Source organism: Martes martes (assembly GCF_963455335.1).
Source record: "Martes martes genome assembly, chromosome: 16".
Lineage (NCBI taxonomy): Eukaryota > Metazoa > Chordata > Mammalia > Carnivora > Mustelidae > Martes > Martes martes.
Genome location: NC_137904.1, coordinates 45,662,313 through 45,679,855, shown reverse-complemented (window position 1 = coordinate 45,679,855; position 17,543 = coordinate 45,662,313). Strand labels below are relative to the sequence as shown.

At 59.0% G+C, this 17,543-nt stretch overlaps 2 protein-coding genes across 2 annotated transcripts; one reads left to right on the top strand and one right to left on the bottom strand.

Moving 5' to 3' along the window:
• Positions 1-161: 161 nt before the first annotated feature.
• On the bottom strand, positions 162-14,759 carry CNTNAP1 (contactin associated protein 1; the record flags this gene model as incomplete). Its single annotated transcript, XM_080826656.1, has 24 exons — positions 162-1,511; positions 1,987-2,034; positions 2,135-2,380; positions 2,590-2,683; positions 3,087-3,214; positions 3,387-3,740; positions 4,874-5,113; positions 5,370-5,591; positions 6,071-6,256; positions 6,540-6,667; positions 6,751-6,907; positions 7,117-7,320; positions 7,694-7,813; positions 7,956-8,062; positions 8,530-8,701; positions 8,960-9,109; positions 10,115-10,376; positions 11,059-11,202; positions 11,727-11,889; positions 12,496-12,718; positions 12,810-12,957; positions 13,420-13,613; positions 13,706-13,807; positions 14,411-14,759. 24 exons carry the CDS (start codon positions 14,757-14,759, stop codon positions 1,219-1,221), a joined length of 4,434 nt encoding a protein of 1,477 aa, XP_080682782.1. The 3' UTR covers positions 162-1,218.
• An 870-nt stretch (positions 14,760-15,629) lies between these two features.
• Positions 15,630-17,543, top strand: CCR10 (C-C motif chemokine receptor 10; the record flags this gene model as incomplete). The annotated part of the gene is made up of 2 exons (XM_080827095.1): positions 15,630-15,653; positions 16,476-17,543. 2 exons carry the CDS (start codon positions 15,630-15,632, stop codon positions 17,541-17,543), a joined length of 1,092 nt encoding a protein of 363 aa, XP_080683221.1.

The window sequence follows — 17,543 nt, the reverse complement described above, 5'->3', positions numbered from 1 at the left end:
GGTTGGGGGGGCGAGGGGGTTGGCAAGAGCCAGTCAGGCTCCTGGTCAGTGATGCGAGGATTCGGAGGGCTCTTCGTAGAAATTCCTGAGCCCTCAGATGAGGTCCCTTAAAAACATCCCGCTTATCCCCTTGCCATGACGCCAGCTACCACGCACAGACTGGGGCTCTGCCACTCTGCTTTATTAGGACAGCTCCGGCTCTGAGCGCACGGCTTGAGAGTGGAGGCTGGGTCGGGCTGGGTGAGTGGCCAGCAGACCTCACAAGACTTCCAACACGGGAGAAGCAAAAACTACAGACCGTGGGCACAGCACAGGACAGTCGACTGATTTTTCTTTTATATATAAACCGATAATTAGAAAATTAGAGTAATATATAGAGTTTCTCTGGAGAGAGACTTTGCAACAAAAAATATATATAAAGAATATGACCTCCTGGGCAAACAAAGCAGCATCTCTGAGCGGAGGAAAGAAGACTCCTCATGCACTGGAGAGGGGGCCAAGCCTTTGGACAGGCACCAAGGCTATTGCATATCTTGGGAGAGGGAGGAAGAACAGAGGGCTGGCTAGTCGGTATGTCTGCATTATTCTCTCTACATTGCAAGGTTTTTTTATGGCTTTGGCTAAAGCATGTGAAGCAGCGGAGGTACTAAGGTGCTAAAAGCGAGGCCTCTCGGTCTCTGTACAAAACAAAAATGAGAGGGTGGGGAACAGCAACGAAGTCTTCCCTAACCCCCAACTGAGTTGAAGCAGATGGAAGACGTTCTGCAGGGCAGGGGGGAGGCTAGGGGATATAATTTAGCAGCCTCCTCCCCCCATGCCCTGTGCATCCCTGCAATCCCACACATCTGTCCCTGCTGAGATTGAATATTTGAAGGGAAGCAGTTAATCTCCCTTGCACTCTGTTGTTAATCCCTGGCAGCAGCTGGGACAGGGATGGCAGAGGGGGCCTGTCTCAACCCCATGGAGCTTCTCTTTTGGGGCAGGCGAACAACCAGGAGCCTGGGGAAATGGGGACGGGGAGGGCATTGGTTTAGGCAGTAAGGCTGGCCACTCCCTTTGGTCCCATCTGTGGCTCGGCCTACCAGACTTGGCAGGAGGGGCCTCCTCTGCGTGAGCGGAACCAGCTAAGAGGACCAAATGTCCCTGACAGGGTGGGGAGAGGTGGGAATTGGGGGATTCAGAGGAGATGGACTTGGTCCCTAGAGCCCTTCTCCTGATTCATTCAGACCTGGACTCCTCCAGGATCTGGGGGAGATTTTGGTCCCGGGGGCCAGGGGCTGGGGCTGGGGCTGGGGCTGGGGTTGGGGCTGGGGCTGGGGCTGGGGTGGAAGCTGCCGTAGGGGCTGGGACCGGGGCAGCGCCTGAAGCAGGGAGCGGAGGTTTGCTGCCAGGGTGGTAATCATGGGTGGCCTTGGGCTCATTGGTGTGGTAGGAGCCCTTGTAGCGATGATTTTGCAGATAGAAGAGCACCAACATCCCCACCAGCCCCAGCAGCAGGAAGGCCACCAAAACTGCAAGGGAAAAAAGGAAGAGTTCAGGGCCGATCTTGGGAGTTTCTCCGCAGACACACATGGATGCTTTTGGCCAAAAGGGTACGTGTGTGGCCGTCCACAGTTCGCACGTGTCGAGCCAGTCCGGCAGGTCTGAATTCCAGGCTCACCCCGCTGCTGTCTTCGGTTTCCCGTATTCTCTTTCCACACCCCTGGGCTTACCCCAGTTTTTCACCTCTCTAGAAACTGCTGCACCCTCTTTCTCCTCATCCCTTTGCTAGAGCCCCATTTTAATAGTTCAGTTCAGAGTCCATGGTGTCTTCAGACACAGAGGACTCGGCAGCTCACTTCTCTGCTGCCGTCCACACAGCCTGGCTCATCCGTGTGTGCACCCCCACACCTTATGCCTTTGCCGCCCTCAGCCCGGGGGTCCGAGACAGGGAGGGAATGCCTGCAGAGGGTAGCATGAGGTCAAGGCAGTGCTCCTGTTACTTACAGCCGAGAAGTATGGCAACCCATCCCTCATCGTGGTAGTACGGGAAGTCTGGAGGAGGAAAGCACCGGTGAGGCGAAGCCTCCTCCGTGTTAAGAACCGCTGCCCTTCCCTGTCAACCCTCCCTCCTCTGTGTGTCCCCCGGACCCACCTGGGGGCAGATACCAGGGGTCCAGCTCGGGCGGCACCTCTGCGACAAGGCGCGGCATGGCTCCGCAGTTAGATTCGGACAACTCCCCCTGAACGCGGAGGGCCTCGGCCAGCTCAGCTGTCATGGGCCGAGGGGCCCGGAAGTGGGTCTTGAGGGGAGCCACATTGTTGAATCGAACACCAGACAGGCACCCCGAGAACCCCGGGGTGTTGTAGCGCTGTATCTCTGGGTCGATGACGCCGGTCTCTGAGGGAGAGGCAGGCCCAGAGGGAGAGGGGCTGGGCACCCCCCAGTCTTGCCCCACTCACCACCAGTGGGTTTCTGGCCCCTCATTACTGCTGCCTTTGCAGCCACCCCGGCTCCCTCATCCTCCGGGGCTCCCTCGTCCTCCAGGGCTCCCTCGCACCTCCACCCCCCTGCTCCTCGCCCCAAACACTCTGGCACCCTCAGCTCACCCATAACACGCCCCAAATACAAGGCCTTGGGTGAGTCCAGCTGGCTGTCAACCAACAGGGAGAACTTCTGCTCCGTCAGTGGGAAGTAGTCCACCTGAGGGGCAGGGGAGAGGCATGGAGGGAGGGAGAAGCAGAGGCTGACCAAGCCAGGCCCACGCGGGGACTCGCGTGTTGCTGGGGAGCCCTTGCTCAGCCACAGGTGGACAGCCACCCACTGACGGATTCTCTGTGAATAACCCGGCAGCCTCGTTCTGAGCCCTGTCATGGCAGCCGCCGGTGGCCTGCCTCGGTGGGGAACCCCGAGATACCCCAAGCCCATTCACTGCCTTATGGAACAGACATGAGAACATCCGCCTCCCCAGATGACCTCCCAGAGCAACACGCAAGACCCATGAGACTCCTCTGTAAACTGGGATGCGCTCTCCCTGTGCTATTGGACACATCCCTGAGGCCACTGCCTGGGTGCGGCCTGAGGGGGTCCCTGTCCCTCCGCACACCTGGATGAAGAGGTTGCGGTAGACGCGGGTGATGTTGACGCTGTGCGGCTGGCCGTCCGTGACTGGCCTCGTGGTCAGCTGGTACACGTAGGGGCTGGTGCCCAGCTGGTACCGTAGCTGCAGGGTCCCTGCGGGGATGTGGGCGGGGCAGGGGGAGAAAGGGCGTGTCCACTCAGTACCCACAGCCCCCTCTTCGGAGAGCTCCGGGTTGGGGGTGTGGGTTGTCCCAGCAGACCAGTAGCTGCGACAGTGAAGGGCGCCCTGCAACAAGCTGGGGCTGGGGGCCCCGTGGGACCTTACCATCTTCCTTGATGAGCACGGCCATGTAGTCGCGCACAAAGGAGCTGACATAGAGCAGGACCGCGGGGGCGGAGTCTGTGCTGAAGCTGAAGGACACCTCCTCTCCAGTGACATTGTAGACTGGCCCTCGGTACCCGGGCACCGGCCGGCCGGGCCGGGGGTACTCAGGCAGACGGTACCCGGGCCCGTGGTAGCCGGGCACATAGCCCGGAGTGTCATAGCCAGGGACATAACCTGGCTCATAGCCTGGCACCGGGCGACTCAGCATGTGTGAGAACTCCCGGGCTGCCGAGCGCAGAGCCGACTGCAGGTTGTAGCGCATCCAGGTACCGGGCTCGAAGAATCCGCCGATATCTGAGGGCACGTAGAGGGAGATCAGCGCTGCTGCTCCTGGCTTCAGACATTGTAGGTCACCCACCCACCCACCCACCCTGGACCTCAGCCTCACATCCTGCCACTATCATAGCCTGCCTTCACTCACTGTCAGGTCCCCTGGAGGCTCTAGGTCCCAGAATGGAGTCTTAAAACCATGAGAAATGGAAAAGATCATCCAATATGACCCACGCCTTTTACAGATGGGGGAAACCGAGCCTCAGAAGTGGCTAGTGACTGCCATAAGGATATGCCGTATGCAGAGAGCCACGATTAGAATCAAGGTATCATGGGAATGCCTGGGTGGCTCAGTCAGTTAAGTGTCTGCCTTGGGCTCAGGTCATGCTCCCAGGGTCCTGAGATCGAGCCTGTGTCAGGCTCCCTGCTCAGTAGGGAGTCTGTTTCTCCCTCTGCCCCTCCCCCTGCTTGTGCTCCCTCTCTCTTGCAAATAAATAAATAAAATCTTTAAAAAAAAAAAAAAAAGAAGAATTGAAGAATCATGATCCTCTCTGGTACACTCTCCACTACTCACTCCCAAACCAAGACCAAAGGTCCTCTGCTGGTCCCTGAGTCCCTGCATGTCCCTGCTCCAGGAGACTTCTCCCGCCATGAACCCTCCTTCATGTGCAGCCTCCTAGACCAGCCTTAGGAAGGATGTGGTCTGGGTGCACGTGCAGAATCTTGCTAAGGTGAATGTCAAGGCTTGCCTTAACCAAGAACCAGGCTGTAGACACGTGTTTGGAGCTCAGCGATTATCAACTAGGAAATGGCATGGGAGCACACTGCACCACCTGAGCTGGGTATGCTTGCAAGGGGGGAAACCTGTGATATCTTGGTGACAGTGGGAAGATGGGGAAGTTATCTGCCGGTTGCTTTTGAGTTCTTTCAGTACCAGCCAGCTGCATCATCCCCTCCTCGCCCCTCTTTATGGCTTGGAGTCGCCCATCATCTTCAGCAGTCCCGGCTCAGAGAGGGTCCCAACTCAGAGCTCAGGAAGCCAGAGACAACTCTAGTTTTCCCTGGTGCTGACCCTGCACCCTCCATCCTTCCTTTGCCCGCCCTATCCCCCCCTGCGCCTTGTGGCTCCCGGGTCTCCCGTAAACAGCTGCACTGACCGTGGTTGCAGTATGGCCCATCAAACGCCGTGAGGTCACAGTCACACGTGTAGTAGCTGTAGCGCTCCACACAGCGGCCTCCGTGGAAACAGGGGAACCGGGGGTGGGCACAATGGCCTGTGCAGTTGGGTGAGGTACCCTCTGAGGCATTGGCACGGCCCTCCAGGTTCAGAGTTACTCCATTCAGACGCATCGCCCTCAGGCAACCCACGAAGGGGCGCCTCTTTAGCTCTGCAGATCCTGGGAAGGGCGGGCAGGTCAAGAAATGGGTGTAGAGCCAGAGGCAGGGTTAAGTATTGGGGCTGGGAAGGGAGCCCAGGGGGGTGAGAGCCTGGAATAAAATCCATGGCCTAGACAGGAGAGGTGAGCTCTTGGCCCACTCCGCGGCAGAGGGCGTCGGGACCTCAGACACAGGGCTTCTGGAAGCAAGGAGAGCTGCGGTGAGAGGGTGGGAAGGGGCAGGAGGCCTCAGACCTGGTGCAGGGCTGCTGCTCACCGACGTAAAGGGGCTGGTCGTACTCCAGCCAGATGTAGGTCTGCAGGGGCATGGGCCGCAGCACCCAGGGCCGGTGGTCCACACGGAGCCGGGCCTGCTTCACGTTGATTTCCGCCCGGACCAGGTGCCACTCATCGTCGTTGAATTCAAAGTCATCCGAGTGTACTGTCAGGTTCTCATCCCCATTCCCCACATCGAAGGCAAAGACCACGTCCCGGGAGGCTGGACAACGCAGGGGGTGGGGAGAAAGGACTCAGACCCCACAGGTTTCTCACTCCATACAACCTCTCCTCCTCACTCCTCGGAGCTCCTTGAACGTCCCTCTAGTTTTCCTCAGCCTGGGACAAAACCCATAAACTCCTTAAAACCTTATGCTCCTGGTCTCTCCCAAATTTGCAGATCCCTGGAGCCAGCCTCCCAGCCCTACTGCTGAGGTTGGAAGTGTAACTGGTCAGGCAGAAAACACCTCAGGAGTCCAACTGCCTTCTTTAAGGTGAGGGGCCTGAGGCCCAGATTGCTGAAGCGAGTGCCCAAGTTCACAAAGCCACTACCAAGACAGACCCGGCTCTAGAACCTACTGTTCTCTAAAGCCCTTTCCGTGCTGGCACCTGCCTTTGTCCCTTCCCCCAGCCTCTGCGTACCCCACCTCCCCGCAGAGATCTCGGTCCAGCCCATGCCCCTCCCAGTGTCTGCCTGCTCACTGTTGAGTTCCACCCGCACGTAAGGCCGGCGCCACTGGCAGTAAGGGCCCCCCATATTCTCTAGGAAGACTCCCGAGGGAGCCGAGGTCCTGAAGTAGAAGGAGACATCAAGGCTGTGGTTGGCACGAATCGGGGGAAAGCGCAGGGCAGCCCCAGTGTGGAAGGAGATGGTGTTCCAGGAATTTCCTGCAAAACCAGGAGGAAAGCCTGGTCAGGGAGGTCAGAGGGTGGAGAAATAAGGGAGCCCCCGGTGGGGTGGGGGAAGATGGGGCAAGGAGAACAGTTAGGGGGAACCGAGGGGAGAAGAAGGGGGTCTAATGAAAGAGAATGAGCAGCAGGGGAACCACACAGAAGGGGTCAGGGTGTCTCGCAGGATGTCCTAGAGTCCCGCAGTTGGTCAGGTGGTCTAAATTTTGGAAACTGGAGAGCCAACCCTGGGGAGGGCACACAAAAGGGGTCTGCCACTCACGATCGCCATAGCAGCGCAGAGGCCTCAGGAAGAACTGGGCCTCAGAATTGGAGCGGTTCGTGTCCCCCACCACCACCTGAGTGACGGGCAAATGGTCCACAAAGGTCAGCAGTCCCTTGTCGGTTCTCCTGTGGGGGCAGGACACAGCGGTTCAACCCCTGCTGCTCCGCTGCCCCTGGAATCCTGAGCGCCCTGGCCCTCGGCCCCTCACCACTGGGGCTGGTCGGCATCACAGTTACAGTGCAGAGCGGGGTCCACGCAGCTCCGGTCCAGACCACAGGCACAGCGCTGGATCCCAGGCTGCGAGCCTCCCCAGTAGAAGTGCTGCTCCTCATTTCGGCCAATCCAGAAGCTGTAGGGGTAGCCTCCTGGGGAAGACGTGGGGGCCGTTGGTAGGTCCCATCCCTCCATTAGCCCGTGGGCTCCTCTCTCCCCTTTCCAACCAGCCCAGATCCTTGCTTGAGTGTTCAAGAACTCCAGCTGACCTCTCTGGTTCCCTCCTCCCAAGCCCATCCCCCACCCCAACCAGGGCTCTCCTCTAGCTCTGCACCCCGCCCATGGCAGCCCAGGCCCTCACCAGCAGTGTTGAGCAGCCGGGAATTGTAGCAGGAGAACTCGATCCACTGTTCACAGTGCTGGGAAGCATTGGCCAGGGCACTGACTTCCTCCCAGGAGGCATTCCAGTACTGGATGGCCCCCAGGAACGGCCGCTCCATGCTAGAACCTGTCACCCGGGTTGTCCACAGCCTGTCATGCCGCACAACTGTCCATGCCCGGTTCTCTGGGGGAGTGGAAGAGACAGCGTTTTGGCTCTAGATGGCCATTCTCTACCCATCTCCCTGCCCACCTCCACAACCGCTGCTGCTCCTCAGAGCCAATAAATGCGGCCAAGCGGCTCCGTTCCAGCCTAGCTCTGGGCCCTCCACATTGTTGAGGCTGCAGATGTGGTGGCTGGACTGGATTGGGAAGCTGGAATTTATCTGTAAGTCTAGATTACAAATTCCTGAGTGTCCCCTTTCCCCTCTGCCATCCTTTACCCCCCCACACTACAGTTCAGTCTTGCTGGCCCCTGCCCCCCCTTCAATCCCCTGTTTCCCCCACACCCCCTCACAGCCTTGTCAGCTGCCCCTTCACCACCCATCGGAGCCACTTACCTCGGATATCGCAGTACACTACAAACGGCTTCAGAGGGCCACTGCCATCAGGATCAATGGTGAAGTTTCCAGAAGTTTTCCCACTGAGCCGATAAGCCTCACAAGATTCCTTATACAGAGCTGGTAGGTCGTGGGGTGGAGAAAGCAGTTATGGGGTCAGAGGGCGAGGAAGGCCAGTCCTACCGGCTCCAGCAGCTTCATGATCCCCAGCAACCCCCTGGCCTCCCTGCCCCTGAGCGGCCCCCTCCCCCAGCCGGCTTACGTTGGTGACAGGTCTCCCCCTTGTAGCCTGTCAGTTCACAGTAGCAGATGAAGTCATCCCAGGACTGGTAGCAGCGTCCATCATGCTCACACATGTTAGGGCTACACCTAGGGAAGAGGGTCAGCACCAAGGGAAGGCGCCTTACTGTGAGCGTGAGCGTGAGCGTGGGGTCTGATCCCTACAGGCTTCACTTCCGGCTCCTGAGAGCACCAGGACCCCGAGGAACAAGCCAGGTATAAGCCTAAGTGCTGGCACATTAACGCAGGCCTCGGGGCTCAAGGACGACTGTGTACCCGCCCCCTCCCTCTCCCCCCCCCCCACGGAAGAAAACCCTCTAGGACCAAGAGCAGAGGCTTCGTTTCCATTCTGCGCTCGTGTCGCTTTAATGGAAGAGCTAGGTAAAGAAGGACAAGAGGGTGAGACGAGAGGCCAAGGAGGAATCATCTCCAGGTGGGACACGGAGGAGCTGGGAGAGGGAGGGGGGAGATTATTGAGAAAGGCGAATCCCATCAGGAGACCACCAAAGAGGGCTTTGGAGGGGTCACCTCCAGCAGGGAGAGGGGCTTCCGGATACCTATCAGTGATGCCACATGTGTCAAAGAGGACCTCAGCATAGTATCCGAGCCGCCGGCCCTCCACCAGAGTCAGGTTGACCAGCTGACCGTCCACCTTGAGCAGCTCCATGCAGCCATGGAACGCCGTCTGGTTGGAGTGGCAGCCCGATCGACTGGCTGGTTTGGGACAACCTGGAGCAACCACCCCTGTGAGGCCCTCCCCAGGGGAGACCCCAGAGACCCTCCCCCAGGGAGATGCCAAAGGAAAGCCAGACATGAAGGAAGGAAGGGGGCCAAGAGACCACGGCAGTGACCTTCCAGTCCCCAAGGCTCCAGAGGGGAGCCAGGGATTTATCCCTACCAAACTCTCCAGGCAGCCCCATCTGAGGGGAGTTTGGTGGTGCTTTCCCACCCAGAGACAGGGGTCTGGCCGGGTTGGCTCCCACTTACCCCCAAAGAAGTACGAGGTGCCGGTGCGGATCAGCAGTGGGTATGAGACCCTGACCTCTGCCCCCTCCACATCATCGATGCTGATGACGGCATGGTTCTCCTGGGCTGCAAAATTCACCTCATGCCAAAAGCCATCGTTCAGGCGGTACCCTGGGCAGGAGGAAAGGATGGGGTGGGTGTGTGGGAAGCACCACATTCTGAGAGAAGGGTGTCTGGAGCCTGGAGGCAGACAGACCTCATTCTGTCCTATGTGCCCGCCATTACACTATATATATGTGTGTGTGTGTGTGATATACAATATACAAAACACATCACATATTAAACATATAAATTGTATATAAAACATGGGGCACCTGAGTGGCTCAGTGGGTTAAGCCTCTGCCTTCGGCTCAGGTCCCGATCTCAGGGTCCTGGGGGGGGGGGTCTCTGCTCAGCAGGGAGCCTGCTTCCCCCCCAACCCCCGCCTGCCTGTCTGCCTACTTGTGATCTCTCTCTGTGTGTCAAATAGATAAATAAAATCTTTTTAAAATAAATAAATAGATAAATGGTATATAATATATATTAAAGACTTATTTATTTGAGAGAGACAGAGGAGAGTGGAGAGTGCCTGTGGGGGAGGGTGGGGTCCAGAGGGAGAGAGAGAGAATCTCAAGCTGATTCCCCGCTGAGCATGAAGTTCAGCAAGGAACTCGAGCTCATCACCCTGGGATAAAGACTTGAGCCAAAATCAAGAGTCAGATGCCTAACTGAACTGAGCCCTCCAGGCACCACCCCCGCCATTACACTGCTCACACTGAGTGCTGACATCTTTGACTGTCTTCCCTGACCCTAGCAGCTGAGGCAGAGTCTGCAAAGCCACAAATGAGTAACAAACACTTCTGGAGCCCCCTGGAGCTAGAGGGTACTCTCGGACTCTCGGACTTCCTATCTCTCCCAGCACCCTTAGCCCCTCAGCTCTGACTCGGAGCCCCCAGCCACTCCCTGCTTTTCCCAAGGTCCCCCGGTGCTCGCGCCCCGCCCCGCCCTCGCCCCTCTCCAATAAGCCAGGGCCTCAGTGCTGGCCCACACTGGCTCCTCCTCTGCCCTTCTCTGGCCTCCTGGGGTCTCCTCCTCCCCTCCCCCTCCCCCTCCCCCCAGCCACTTTCCACCCCTCACCAGCAGCGAACTGAAGCTTCTTTCGGCCAGTCTGCGCGATGGACACGTTGACCTGCCCTTCACTGAGCATCAGCTCCACGTGGCCCAGCCCGTCCCCCAGGCGGGAGAAAAGCAGCAGCCCCGTGAGATCCCAGGTGCGGAAGCGGAAGGAGACCGCGAAGCGGCCTCGGCGCGGGAAGCCAGGCACCTGCACGAAGTTGTGAGGCCCTCCGAAGTTGACCGGGTGAGGAACCGGGTCCAGGCATCGGAAGGCCACCTTACCCTAAGGATGAAGGTGAGGCTCCATCAGCACCCAAGAGAATGAAGCCGCCTGCCTCCGCGGGGAATTCAGTTTCCATAGTGGTCTCGGACCTTCTTCCCCGCACCGCCTCGGGGTGTGTGCGGGGGGAGCGGGGGAGACCTCCCATTCTGACCATTCCCACCCCCCACAACCATAACCAGCTGTGGAGGGGGTCTCCAACCAAGCGGCCCTGGGGGACTCTCTGCTGGCTGTGACTTCTTTACACCATCTCCATGGGCCACCGCTCCCTCCTTCCCTTCCTCCCAGCCTGGAGAGGCAACTTCCGGCTGGCTTCCTGGCAGGCACTAGAATACTCGCTGCTGAGCTGGGGCGGGGTGGGGGACGGGGACCACACCAAAACAGACTTGGGTTCAAGATCGGACTCAACCACTGTACAACTCGGTGATCCCTGACCAAGCCACTCCCGGTCTCTGCATCTTATTTTCCTCAAACATTAATTGAGGATGTGGTTAGACCAGACCACAGCTTCTCAACTGGGGGTTAGGGAGGGGTGGCCTTTGCACCTCCTGTGAGTCTGTGATGGCCCCCTCCACCCACTTGAGCATTTGGCTGGGGAGAGAGGAATCCTCAGCTTTTATCTGATTCTCTTTGCTTTCCAAGCAGCTCTGATGTTCCACCCTCCCTGATCGCCCTGCCCACTGGCCTCGAAGGTAATCCTCGAATGGCGCCGCACAGCCAGGTCTGCGATGTTGACTCGGTTGAAGATTATGTTTTCTATGCAGCCTCGGAAATTATGCCGATAAGCGAGGTTCTTCTGCGCAGCGCCAACCAAACCCCCAATGTACATCTGCGGGCAGGGCAGGGGGTTAGGTTCCCTGGATGCCAGTACAAGCTCATGCCCCTCTCTCTCTCCTCCTCCCCAGGCTTTCCCAGGCTCCCAGCCTGGCTTTATATAAGACTTGAAATACACATTTCCCCAGCATCACTATTCAAGCTGGAAGCTTGCTGGGCCTCCCCAGGCTTGGGTGCTGGCCCTCACTCCACCACAAATTGGGTGCATGCCCTTGGGTAGGTCAATTAACCTGTCTGGGATTCTTTATCTGCAGATCAGGGCCACAGAGTTGGGCAATTCAATGGGGCAATTTTCTCATCTCGTCTGATCCCCAAAACCCAAATTTCCAGATCCCATGTCAGTTGTTTGGCGGTGGCAGGGGGGGGGGGCAGGAAATCTGCCTTCTAACAACAACCACCACCACGACAACCCAGGCCCGTGAGCTACAAGTTTGCGAGAGCTGCTAGGAGATTCAGGAACTGGAGAGTACTGTCCCCCCACGGACCCCCCAGCACCCTAACTCACACCACTCTGCTCACCTCATTGTCCAAGTTCAGCCTCTCAAAGTCACCGTTGAGCACAAAGCGCTGTACATAGCCATCCAGGGTGAGGTTTGCCTCCCGGCCAAATCGGTCCACCCGCACGTAATGCCAGTGCTGGTCGTTGAGGACGCCACCAGCGCTCACAGTGGTGTGACCGGGCCTGGGCTGGATGGGGCTGCTGCCTGGGGGAATGGAGGAGCAGGGTCAGACCTACGACCTGGAAAACCCCAAAGAGGCCTAGCCCCCAGGTGCAGCCGCATCCAGGAGCACAGAGAAGGGTTGGCACAGGGCCCAGGGCAGCCTGGGTAGGGGGGTGGGGGGTATATAGAGATTGGACATCTTCAGCTTGGGATGGAGTGGTGCCCACTGGGGACTATGTGACTTAGGGTACGTCGTTTAACCCCTCTGGGCCTCTGTTTTACAATAACTGCTTCTACTTCATCCTATGGATGTTATGAAAAGCTAATGAGATACAAAATAACAACTCTTTGGGCTTATACGTGTATGTACACGTAACGTATATAAGGTTTCCACAATGAGGAAACAGACTGGAGACGTTCCTTGCCCAAGATCACACCACTGGTAGGTGGAGCTGAGACTGGCATCCAGATCTTCTGACTCGGAGTCCAGTGTTTTGCTAGCGCCAAACCGTGCACAGAAAAGGCGAGTTGGTCCAAACAGTAAGGAATGGCAAGATCCGGAGTGGGCGCGGCTTCGCGGAGGCGGGGCCGCGAGGGGCGTGGCAGCCAAGCCGCGGGGGTCGTACCCGCGATGGTGGAGCTCACCCAGGCTCATGTGCAGCAGCAAGTGCGCCCCCTGCAGCTCCAGTGTCACGTAGTCGCCCTGGACCCCCTCCGCATGCAGCAGGAGCCCGTCCTTCTCTTCGGTCTTGAAGCTGAAGGCGAACACGTCCCACAGGCTCCGGCTGACCCCTCGCGGGAAGCGGTACGAGATGGCATCATCGCCGTCGAAATAGAGCACGTCGGACTCTGCGCGAAGGCCAGCAGGTGGGCCGAGGACCCGGAAGACTGATTCCCGAGCCCTCCACCCCCCCAATCCCCATGACTCCCGCAGTCTTACTGTAAGGGCAGCCGTAGAGGCCGAGCCTCAGGCCGATCTTGCCACGCGGGTTCCAAGCCAGGGGCACGATGCGGATGTAGCGCGCGGTGAAGTGGTAGTGCAGGTCGTGGCGCACTATCGCTGACTCGTTCACGTTACCGAAGAAGGTCTGAGGGGGGAAGGGCAGAGGGGAGATCAGGTCCCCACCTTCTGCTTCATTTCTCCACAGCCTCCCAGCCCAGCCCGCAGTTGTCACACCCAGCCAATATCAGCTTCCAGAAAGCAGACTCTCCTTGATCTCCTGGACCCTCGTGGCTTTAGAAAAACAGATGCCCTAGCGTAGCGTGTCCTCTCCCGCCGTCCTATTATCTCCTCCGAGCTCAACTCGGATGTCACCTCATTCAAAGCTCTCCCAGATTTGACCCTAAAGTATGTTAAACCCTGTCATCTGAGAAAGTCTTGCACCCACGGTGAGTGGACTGTCCCTCTGGACTGAATCCCCACATTGGAAGTCGCTGTTCCTCACATGTGTCCCCACCTCCTCCTCCTTCATCTCCCCCAAGCCAGTGCCCAGAGCAGGTTGCAGAACTGAGGGGGTTCTCCAAGTGCGTGCACAGGGGGCCTGGAATACCGCATTGTGCCCTTGCTGGTAGAATGGTGTCCAGCTGTCCACTCGGTCCCCATAGAGCAGCATGTAGCGTGTGACCCAGTCCCATGAGTTAAATGAGCCCTGGGTGGCCACAGCTCGGATCCGGTGCTTCTTCATTAAGTCAATCTGGAGCCAAGGATTCGGGTCCCCGGGTCGAGGAGACCATCCGCTTATGCCTATAGAAGAGGCAGGGCTTTTACCCCTGGCTCTCCTGTTATGCCTGGCCCTCCAGGGTCCCCACCACACCTTGGGGCGGCGCCTGGCTCACCGTGCAGCCGGGCAAAGCGAGGTGCAGTGAAGAGCCCATAGTAGGAGGAGGCGCCCAGGGAGCGTGCGTACAGAGGCCCAACCAGCTCCTCGTCACAGCCGTCTGGGTTGGGGAAACAGACATTTTGGTCGCGGGGCCCCTCCCAGGTCCTTCCAAACACCAGGCACACTGAGCAACTGGAGCTCCTCCTTCTCTGTTCCCCAGCAGGCACCCCAGCAGGCACCCCAGCACTAACTTAAGCATCTACTCAACCTGGCTGCAGCAACAGCTGCACACTGGCGGGGGGGCTGCCTTCTTCTTCTGGGGGGACCCCTAAGCCAGACCTTCCCCAGGTCTGTGACTGCCCTCCTACCAGCCCAGGCTTAGTACTCCCCCAAACACAACCTTAGCATCTTTCAAAACCTCAGTCAGCCCAAGGCACCAATCCAGCCCCAGCCTTATCATGGATCCCACTCATCAGCACCCCCAACCCTCACCAACCCCAAATCCAGGCCTTGGTCCCAAACCCAGCCAGTCATACCAGCATCACCAGCTCCATGTCCAACCTTCGCAGCAATCAGGGTCACCAACTCTTGCTTGGATCCCAGCCTCAGAATCCAGCCCCAGCCCCAAACCCTAGCCCCTGGGCCAGCTCCAAGCCCAGCCCCACACCCTGGCAAAACCTTAACCCCAACTGGGATCACCAGTACCACCCTTATCCCCAACCCTCAAGCCCAGGCACCAGCTCCCGCTTGGATCCCAGTCTCAAATCCCTCCCCGGAGCCGACTGGATCCTCGGCTCCTCGGAGGCCAGCACCGGCCCGGGAGCGCGCGCCAGCCTCGGAGCTGCATTGCGGAGCGCGGGGGAGAGGCAGAAGAGGATGGAAACGAGCAAGCGCGCGCCGGCCGGGGAAGGGACCCGCGACCACCTAGCCGCAATGCGGCTGGACCCGCCCTGCAGGCTTCGGGCTCCCTGGTCCCACCCTGCTTGCACCTGAGCCCGGCACTCACAGTAGCCCCAGCCCCGGGCTCCCGAGACCCCGGCGAGCAGGATGCAGAGGAGCCGAAGACACATGGTGCAGGGCTGACGGGTCTCGGCGGCCGCCTCCCAGGGCGCGGCTCCGGCTAGGGCTCCAGGTCCACTTCGGGCTCCCAGTTCTCCTCCTGAGGTTCGCAGCGGATCGCTGTCTCTCTTCCTAACCCACCCCTCCCTCTATCCTCTCTCTCCCCCAACCCTTCTCCCTTCTCTCTCTCTGTCGTTCCAGGTTCTCCGCTGCTCTCTCTCTCCTTCCCACCCTCTCTCCTCACCTCCCCCTTCCCCAGCCTCTCTCTCCCGGCACGCGCAGCTTTCCCGGACCCCGCGCAAGCGCGCGCCTCAGCCCTGCTGCGAAAGGGCGGGGGTGGAGAGCCTCCAGCCGCCGGGAAATACCCTGAATAACCCGAGGCTGGCAGGGACTGTGGCCGCAGGGGTGGGGGAAGGAAGATAGTGCCAGTAGAGCGTCCCGAAAAATCCAAGAAAAGCGGGGTGTGGGTATCTGGAGATGGAGAGAAGAGTAAGTAAAAGAATCTAACATTTTCTGAAGGCAAATTATGCTTCAGGCACCGATCCTAGGCACCCTCACAACCCTGTGAATTCGACATGTTTACCTTACTCCACTTTGCAAATGAAAAACCTGAGGCTCAAAGAGGTAAACTTACTCGAGATCACACAGGTAGCTAGCAAATGATGATATTCCCAAACCCATTCTTTTTCTACTGGCAGGGTAAAGAAAGAGAGAGAGAAAAAAAAAAAATTAGGGGGTGGAATGGGAAAGTTTGGTAAAGAGAGCCCACAGACCCTAATCCCCACCGCCCTCTTGGTCCCTCTCCCCGCCCCTTCCTTCCTGTCCCACTAGTTTAACTTCTCTCCCCAGTGGCTATACCTCAGAAACCTGTGTAGCCAGAGATGGGGACGCAGCCCGCAGAGCAGGTGGGAGTGGGGGCTGGGGGGAAGGGTCATAGAGAGGGAGGGTAAGGCAAAGGGATGGGATTCTCCACCTGGTAACAAGCTTTTGCCATGCTTTGACCTATCCAGGTTATCTGGAGCCATCCAGGACCTGGGACCTTCCAGATAGATGGGGCTGGTGATGTGAGGCTGGAGTTGGGGGATGGGACTGGGCTGAGGGGAATGGTGAGCTGAACCTAGAGGTCTGACGTTGCAACAGGGACCAGGAAACCTGAGGTCCAACCCATGAGATTCCCCCTGTCATGAGTAGTTCAGCGCACCTGTACTGGAGGTTAGAGGTGGGGTCAGGAGGGGAGAAAGGAAAAGACTTTGCGACCCTCTCCACACCATGCCTGGAGTCCAGGGAGGGACCAGCTCCAAGGCAAAGCCTGCATGTGTGTGTTCTTCCAGGAGAGGGCGCTGCAAACAGACCTGAACCTCCAAGATTTACTGATAATAGAAAACCTGACCTAAGGAGAGCACAAATGCTTCACATCCATTACCTTCCTTTATTTCAAACAACGTTGCCACTTGGGCTGGTCAGGATTTCTAATCTCCACATTGTATATTAGGCAACTGAGATCCAGAAAATCAAGGTCATCCAGAAAGCTGGATGCAGAGACAGGAGGGGTGCAGTGGCAGCCGAGGCCTGTTGGAGGGTGTGTTAGGAAGAGTTCAGAGAAGAGTTTGTATCTTCTCCCTCTGTACCGTTGTCACACAGCAGCCCCCAGCTCGGAAGGTATGTGTGGGAGGGGGAGGTGTGTAGGAAGATGTCTCATAAGGTCCCTCTCATTCTGACCTCCCCAGGTCTCCTGGGGCCCCTACTCTGGAGAGGATGAGGAGGCATACTCCGCGGAACCGTTGCCAGAGCTCTGCTACAAGGCGGATGTCCAGGCCTTCAGTAGGGCCTTCCAACCCAGTGTCTCGCTGGTGGTGGCTGCGCTGGGTCTGGCTGGCAATGGCCTGGTCTTGGCCACGCACCTGGCCGCACGTCGGGCTGTCCGATCACCCACCTCCGCCCACCTGCTCCAGCTGGCCCTGGCCGACCTTTTGCTGGCCCTAACCCTGCCCTTCGCTGCAGCAGGGGCTCTGCAGGGCTGGAGTCTGGGAAGTGCCACCTGCCGCGCCATCTCCGGCCTCTACTCAGCCTCCTTCCACGCCGGCTTCCTCTTCCTGGCCTGTATCAGCGCCGACCGCTACGTGGCCATCACGCGGGCTCTCCCCGCAGGACCGAGGCCCTCTGCTCCGGGCCGCGCGCACATGGTCTCAGCCATCGTGTGGCTGCTGTCGCTGCTCCTGGCGCTGCCTGCTCTCCTTTTCAGCCAGGACGGGCAGCGGGAAGGCCAGCGGCGCTGCCGGCTCGTCTTCCCCGAGGGTCTCACGCAGACGGTGAAGGGGGCAAGCGCCGTGGCGCAAGTGGTCCTGGGCTTCGCGTTGCCGCTGGGCGTCATGGCCGCCTGCTACGCGCTCCTGGGCCGCACGCTGCTGGCCGCCAGGGGGCCGGAGCGCCGGCGTGCGCTGCGCGTCGTTGTGGCCCTGGTGGCGGCCTTCGTGGTGCTGCAGCTGCCCTACAGCCTCGCCCTGCTCCTCGATACGGCGGACCTGCTGGCTGCCCGCGAGCGGAGCTGCCCTGCCAGCAAGCGCAAGGACCTGGCGCTGCTGGTCACCGGAGGGCTGGCCCTGGCCCGCTGCGGCCTCAACCCCGTGCTCTACGCCTTTTTGGGCCTGCGCTTCCGCCAGGACCTGCGGAGGCTGCTGCGGAGTGGGAGCTGCAGCCCAGGGCCTCACCCCCGCGGCCGCTGCCCCCGCCGGCCCCGCCTCTCTTCCTGTTCGGCTCCCACTGAGACCCACAGTGTCTCCTCCTGGGACGACTAG